The sequence below is a fragment of the Mustela putorius genome, unplaced genomic scaffold (genome assembly GCF_011764305.1).
Source record: "Mustela putorius furo isolate JIRA1106 unplaced genomic scaffold, ASM1176430v1.1 tig00003932_pilon_pilon_pilon:0A:0A, whole genome shotgun sequence".
Lineage (NCBI taxonomy): Eukaryota > Metazoa > Chordata > Mammalia > Carnivora > Mustelidae > Mustela > Mustela putorius.
Window position 1 is genome coordinate 6,071,084 of NW_025422077.1, and position 7,522 is coordinate 6,078,605.

Sequence of the window (7,522 nt, forward strand, 5' to 3'; positions counted from 1 at the left end):
CACCCAACTGTACTCATAAAGCTGCAAGCCTGCTGAGTAGTTCTGTAACATTATAACCTTCAGAATAGAATAAAAGCCTTATTCTGAGCTTAATGGCTTTTGGAGTCACATGGCAATATTTTAAAATACCATTTTAAAGGTTTCCAGGTTCTCTCCCCAAAAAGTTCGTCTCCACCTGTGCCCAAGTGCGCCTTTGAAGTCAGAGCTGATGGGAATCCGGACTTCTGTGCCCTTAGCCAGTTCTGCCAGTTTTCAGCATTCCTCTTTGATTAAGAATCAACTGTTGATTTTAATTCTCTCAATTTAGGGTTTTTATTAATAGAAAATGGGTTGTGGAAGCTGCATATCCTTGGGCAATCGCTTTTGAAAGCTAATAACACTCAACTTCTATTTAAGACCAGTCTTGACTAACTACCAATTCCCTCTGTTTTCCTCGGCGGCCGCTCTTTCATGCTGCTGGCTGTTGTTATTACCCCTTTTCATCGCATATTACAAGCCCCGGATGCCACCTCGCACGTGTGACACTTTGCTAGTCTCAGCCCTTGCCATCGCTCTGTTACGGAGGCTGGTGGCTTCGAGTCTGGAAGTAGCAGGATCAGAATGGGAGAAGGCAGGCAACCATGTGATCCTCTTCAGGCTATTGTTTGTGAACTGGGGGGTTTTTTTAAAGGTAAGAATTTCAACGCATGAAAGCACAAAATAACTCTAACACCGTTCGTTTTGAACAATCTTCTCCTAGATGTTAACAGCTGGCTGGTGACATTTGGTTTCCATCTGCACAATGCTATTCCTGGATTCCCTGTTCCCAAATTTGATTTAACCGAGCCTTCTTACGAACTTGTGAAGAGTCAGCAGTGGGATGATGTACCGGTAAGAAACAAATAGCAAAACTGTGAAAAGGTGACCGATGGCTGAGCTGGGGCGTATTTACCCGTTTAACCAAACTGCTCTTGTGAAAGCTGGGCCAAAGACCCGTTTTCCATTTTTTTGACTCTTTCAGGCTAGAAAAATATCCACTTCTGTGCAGCAAACCAGGGGCCTGTTAAACAGGCTTAAATCTGTTTTTAGTGATGCTAATAAAAACATAAAAAGACATTATCAGAAGGTAATAAAATGAGGGAGCTCATTTTGGAGCACAAGGTTTCTACAGAGAACCCCCGTGGAAGCACATTTATAGCCCTTGGGACCTTAAGGCAAAGATACAATAAACGGGAGGGCCTGGGATTCGTATTACAAATGAGCAGGCCACAAACAATGCCGCAAAGTTCAACTCCTTTAAAATCTGAAGAGTGTTTCACGGGAACAGATTGAAAATAAAAATAAAATGTCCTCTGATAAAGCTCCATCTGCAACTAGGTGTTTATAGAATTTTCCTGAAAATAACATTTCAGGAGGCCTATAATTGTTCTGAGAACTAAAATAAAAGAAAAAGAATGGAAAATTGCAAACTCAAAGCTGCCATTTCAGAAAATGGCCCTTTTAATTCCTGTCTTTCGGAGATCAGAAAGAAATGTACAACAAAACACTAGAATTTCTAACTAAAAGCAAGAATAATTAAAGATCAAGAAGTTGGGTTCCCCCATAATGATAAGGAGAAGAGAGTGCAGAGTTTCTTAGAAAGATTGATCCCTTGCCCCCCTTGAGCAATTTCCTATAATTTCAGTGACTACAAAGAGAAAAGCAATCATGGCTGAAACACCCACACAGACACACACACACACACACACACACACAGTGTATTCAGTGCCAATACCTCTGTTTTCTGGTAGGTGTTTCATACTTCACATTAAACAGTTCCTTCTTCGAGATGTCACCTTTACATTTTTTTAGAAAGCAAAACCCATCATGTTTCCAAGGTCGGGGAGCCATTTTCACATTTCGAATTGCAAATATATCTACACTGATAAAGTGTCCTGACGACACATTGAAGTTTCCCAAGGCATCTGAACAGGCACGTCCTAATTGTGTCTGACTTTCCAGCATGTCTGCGAACACTTAAGTCTTACTGTACAAATGGACTTGCCAACTTTCTTCCTAGGCAGCCTCCTAAATATGGTTCAAGTTCTCTGTCAAGAGAAGCGCAGGGTAAGGACAGCTTAGGGAATGGCTGGCAAAGACACTGGAGGCCGCCCCAAGTGCAGAAAAAACAAATGTTTCTTTCACTGCTGCAGATGAAACAGATGTTTGGGGGGAAACACCGGCCAGACAAACATCTGGCAGTAGAAGAAATGGCTGAGTTCAGACGCCCCCAATTCAAAACATTTGCCAGCATCGATGGTCCACCGTCCCTGTCTCCAAAAAGTTGATGTTTCCCTGAAGTAATAAACACTCCCCTCCAGCTGTCCCACTGCGCAGTGGGCCCTGTACAGTCCGCTTCTGCAGGTAGCGCTGGGGAAATGCAGTTGAAAACTGTGTTTGCTGGAACAGAGGACAGAGGTTCCCTCAATGAAAGCACAGGCATTCCAAAGCCTATGAAGCAGGACGCGGTGGTCCCGCGCGGAGTAGCCCAGCCTTTCAGACCTGTGTGTGTGCTGGCCGCTTCCTCCCGGGGCTCCCAGAGAGAAAGCCGCAGTGACCCTGAGGAACGGGGTTCCCCAAATGCGATAGGCGTGGGAAAGGGGCATCCAGACACTAAAAGAGAAAAGCTGAAACCATATTGTGCTCACGATGGAGACTAAAAAGCTCTTAGCTAATACATGATGAAGTCCCCCTCTTTTTCCGTTTCAAAACTGATTTGGATCAACTTCAGGGGAAGGGACCTTTGAGTGCCTTCCTCCACCCGGAGTTGTTTTTAAGCCCTTTCATCTCTAAAGAGCCCACTGAGCTTTTAATAAATGCCTGGGAGCGCTCCACAGACGTCCCCACCCCCACCCCACCCCCAGACCCCTCTTTTTGGGTTGTCGTCAGGACCGGGCGCGCTGCCAGGAAGCCTGGCTCCCGGGCAACCAAGAGCTACAGATGTTCTCTAAACCGTGTCCCTCCCCGCCCCCCGCCCCGGCTCTGTTTGCTCCGCAGCCCATTTTCGGAGTCCAGCAGCAGGTGGCGAGGCAAGCGCAGGCCTTCCTGTCCCTGGGGAAGATGGCCGAGGTGCAGGTGAGCCGGCGCAAGGGCGGCGGCGCGCCGTCGTGGCTGTGGTTCGCCACGGTCAAGTCGCTCATCGGCAAGGGCGTGATGCTGGCCGTGAGCCAGGGCCGCGTGCAGACCAACGTGCTCAACATCGCCAACGAGGACTGCATCAAGGTGGCGGCCGTGCTCAACAACGCCTTCTACCTGGAGAACCTGCACTTCACCATCGAGGGCAAGGACACGCACTACTTCATCAAGACCAGCACGCCCGAGAGCGACCTGGGCACGCTGCGGCTGACGAGCGGCCGCAAGGCGCTGGAGAACGGCATCAACGTGACCGTGTCGCAGTCCACCACGGTGGTCAACGGCAGGACGCGCAGGTTCGCCGACGTGGAGATGCAGTTCGGCGCGCTGGCGCTGCACGTGCGCTACGGTATGACGCTGGACGAGGAGAAGGCGCGCATCCTGGAGCAGGCGCGGCAGCGCGCGCTCGCGCGGGCCTGGGCGCGCGAGCAGCAGCGCGTGCGCGACGGCGAGGAGGGCGCGCGCCTCTGGACGGAGGGCGAGAAGCGGCAGCTGCTGAGCGCCGGCAAGGTGCAGGGCTACGACGGGTACTACGTACTCTCGGTGGAGCAGTACCCCGAGCTGGCGGACAGCGCCAACAACATCCAGTTCCTCCGACAAAGCGAGATCGGCAAGAGGTAACCCCCCGGGGCCGGCGGCCGCGCCCGGGACAGGCGGCCACCCCGCGTACGTACGCGCGCGCGGGGGCGGGCGGACCGGCCGGGGACGGGGCGCCGCGTCCCTCCGGAGCCTCCCCCACGCCCCTGCTCTGCTCTGCTCGGATCTTTCTGGAGCACAATCCGAAGCGGACTCTCCGTCGCGGAAGAGCCTTCCGGGAGACCCGGACTGCGGTCAGGACCAGAAGACGACCACGAAGAAAATCCACACAAAAAAAACTCAAAAACACTTTTTTTCTGAATGACCTTAAAGGTGATCGGCTTTAAAGAATATGTTTACATATGCATATCGCTGCACTCAGTCGGACGGGAAGTATTAAGAGGAAAAATAAATAAGTGAAAGAAAGGAGGGGGAAAAAAAAAAAAAAAAGGCCTAAACGTGTTGCGCGAGGCCCTCCGTTCCTTGGAGACACTGTATCTAACTAAGGTCCAAACAAAGTGCATACAGTGTTTCCAGATACGACCGAATTGTCGACCTTTGCTTACAAGTAGTCTCTCTGCATAGGATGTGATATATATCTCTGTTAATTTTAAAACGTGGGGCAAAATTACTGTTTGTAGACAACCCAGCTGCTTTCCCTGTGCTGCTTTGTAAAAGGACATCGGCACAAGCGAGTTCTGCTCTGGCGGGGATTTCATAATGGATTTTACAATGCTAACGTGGTTTGCCTTGGGGGGGAAAAAAAACTGGCAAATAGAATCCTTGTCACTGATAAGCAAAGGAAACCCTGATTTTTTTGTAAATTATGTGAGACAAGTTGTTTATGGATTTTTATATGAATTACGATTTACTGTACATCAAATATTAGTCTCAGAGGAGTTAATTTATGTAAAGTGTTTAAAAAGTTTATACTTAAAAATAAAATGATAAAAACATGTGAACTGTGTGATTTTTTTAAAAGGATTGCACCTTTTGTTATCTGTTATAGCTGTACAGTATAAATTATTATATTGTAGAGATATAACGACTTATGCCTATAATGTCCAGAAGTGTTAATATTTTTGTATTAGGTTGGAAAAAAAAATGTGCAACTTTCTATCACTAGATGGATAGGACAGTGCAATCCGAAGTGGGTGGCTGATTAGAGAACTGCTCCTTAGTCTGTCTTCTCTTTTTCATCGGGCCAGTGTCCTCAACCCTTATCAACCGAGAGGCACAGCAGAAAACTAAGGCTGGTGGAATATAGCAGAAGATATGAATTAATAATAATAATAATAAAAATAAAATATAGCAACTGGGCCGGAGAGGTCCTCTCTCGTCCCCTAAAAGTCGAGGGGAGTGGATAGAATTAACCACAGGGTTTTCACTGTTAACCATTCCTTGAAGCTCCATTTCGTGATGGAGGCAAGAGACCACATCAGATGCTCCAGGAAACGTGCGTGAGAAGGAAAGGATCTGATGTAGTCCTGACCGTCAACATGTGTCTTAAGATCTAGGAAAGATAGCAGAACCTGAGCAGCGGGAAGAGGGCCAGATGGGAAAGGTCGGGGTCCCTCTGCTAGCCTTGGGTGTGGACCGTCAGGTCACCAAGAGGGACACAAAAGGGAGAGACGGGCTCCTGTCAGTCCGCAGGATCCCACCCGTCCTGGGAGCTGGTTTGAATGGCCGCCTCCTCTGTCTCGGGGAAGACTGCGGGTGCGGGGGGTGGCCGACCCAGCTGGAAGTGAAATGTCGGCCGTGCCCTCCCGCACCCGCGCGAGCCGGCCCGGGCACAGCGGCCATCTGTACTCCCGGGTTGGGCCAGCCGCTATTGCAAATCTCTTTTCGTGAGCACTAAATTCAGCCACAAAAATATTTTTAGAAAAATATTTCTCAGTTCATTGAGCTATAGTACACACTGTTTTCCTCTATGTATAATGGTGATAAATATAGCAAGTGAACATGTCATGTCGTAAATATAAAGGTTCAAGTGATGTATTGAAAATAATTTTCTAACTGCTTTGTATGTATCACATACTCTAAATTGCACAGTAGGCGTGTTTATTAAACAGATTGGCTGGGAAAGTTTCAAAATAGCTACTGAATTTACAGTATCAGTGCTATTACTGTCTTTGTGTATTTGGTAGAACATACCGAAGTAATTAATCTTCTAATGAATGCTGATATTTTATTAGAATGAAAGCACAGATTAGCATTAATATTTTTTATCCTGGAAATCCTTTGGCGAGTATTACGAAGCCCCGGTTTAAAAAAACTATGAGATTTCAAACCACATAAACATGGCTGTTTTACATTTTATTTTTTAACTGTTACCTTAGGCGTTTGCAGTTCTGTTCGATGGAATTTCTGCAGGACTGTTTAGCATGCTGTTAAGTACTTTTGGTTGAAATAGGCTCTGAGTCTAAATTCTCAGAAATGTTTCTGATGCATTGACCATGAGAAGCTTGTACCACGTGACAGAAGTGAAATCATAATCCTACCCTCTTCTCGACATGGACTGGTCCTTAAGGCTGGCACCGAAAAATAACAGATTGGGAGTATCTCTTGGTGCTTATTTTAGATGAAGTCAAATCAACCCAATTAGTGTCTTGTTAGTAGGTATAATGAGCCTATTTCTTTCTAAAAAGACTTGTGATCTGGACATGCTTTTACAAGAAATAGTGACCTTGGGGAATATGTAAACAAAAGACCTTTTTCTAAGAGTTGGGGGTGGGGGGTGGGGGACTGTATAATGGAAAGAATTAGCTTACAAAAAAAAATTGATATTCAAAGTATTTTAGGCAAAGCCAGTCAAAATGCTTTCATGATATTTTGAGATGTAAATTTTGTCTGATTTGTATTGTTCTTTTCATTTGCCTTCTTAACTTTCTATGTGACCTGAATTTTCCATACCTTGACTATAGATTGCATCTAGGCATTCCAATAAAAGCCAACCCAATGTGTGTGTGTTTATAATTTTTTTTTTTAAGTTTTGGGCTAGCCAGCGTGTATTTTAGGGCAAAGGATGCAAACAGATGCTTTGTAGGGGGTCCTGCTTCATTGGCAACCCAGTTGGTCCTATCATTTCTTTTCTTTTTTTCTTTTTAATTTCTGTGTCCACTGGCCACACTACCAGCTCAGCATTGTACACTTCACAGGGGACTCCTCCCATGGCCTACTTTAAAAAAATGTTAAATATACCCCCACAAAGTCAAACATGATCCCCAGAAAGAAGAATTTTTAAAAAGAAGGAAAAAAAAAAAAACTACTGCCCATTCCTGCTGGAAAACAGACCTCGTTCCTGTGATCCTGGCAATAAGTGCTTAATTAAAACACTTGATTAGAATAATCAGTTTTGGCCTGATAGGCTCCCAGCCTCCTGGAGATGTCTACATCTACATACAGCCGGGCTGATGAGCGGGATGCTGAGGTCAGCAATTTCCAGGCTGGCAGGCAAGGCTTTGATTCTCCTCTGAAAAGGCGGGCTTCATCACACTTGCTTTGTAGTGACAACATGTTGATCCAACAAGAATCAGGTCACTCCACTTGGCAAACTGGTTTTTTTTTTTTTTTTTTTCCTCCCCCTTCTCCTCAAATTAGACTTTAACGCGCTCCCACCCAGGAAATCCAGAAAAACCGAGGCGGATTCTGACTTTCGTTTTCTCCAAGCCTCTCCTCAAAAGCCGTGTCTGAACAATAGCAAAGAGAAACACTGTAGGTAAAAATCGTATCCTGGGAAAGAATTTTCCAGGTCTGGGCTCTGCCGCGGGCGCATCTGTGCAATTCCTGTCCACCT

General features: G+C 46.3%; 1 protein-coding gene across 9 annotated transcripts in view; it reads left to right on the forward strand.

Annotated features, from left to right (window-relative positions):
* TENM3 (teneurin transmembrane protein 3) overlaps positions 1–6,689 on the forward strand; it is a 436,872-nt gene extending 430,183 nt beyond the window's left edge. For all 9 annotated transcript variants that reach the window (XM_013058964.2, XM_045069405.1, XM_045069406.1 and 6 more), the window contains 2 exons: positions 740–870; positions 3,016–6,689. In XM_013058964.2, the coding sequence (XP_012914418.1) occupies positions 740–870; positions 3,016–3,771 (887 nt within the window). In that variant the 3' untranslated portion in view covers positions 3,772–6,689. The remainder of the gene's footprint in view (positions 1–739; positions 871–3,015) is intronic.
* The last annotated feature ends 833 nt before the right edge of the window (positions 6,690–7,522 follow it).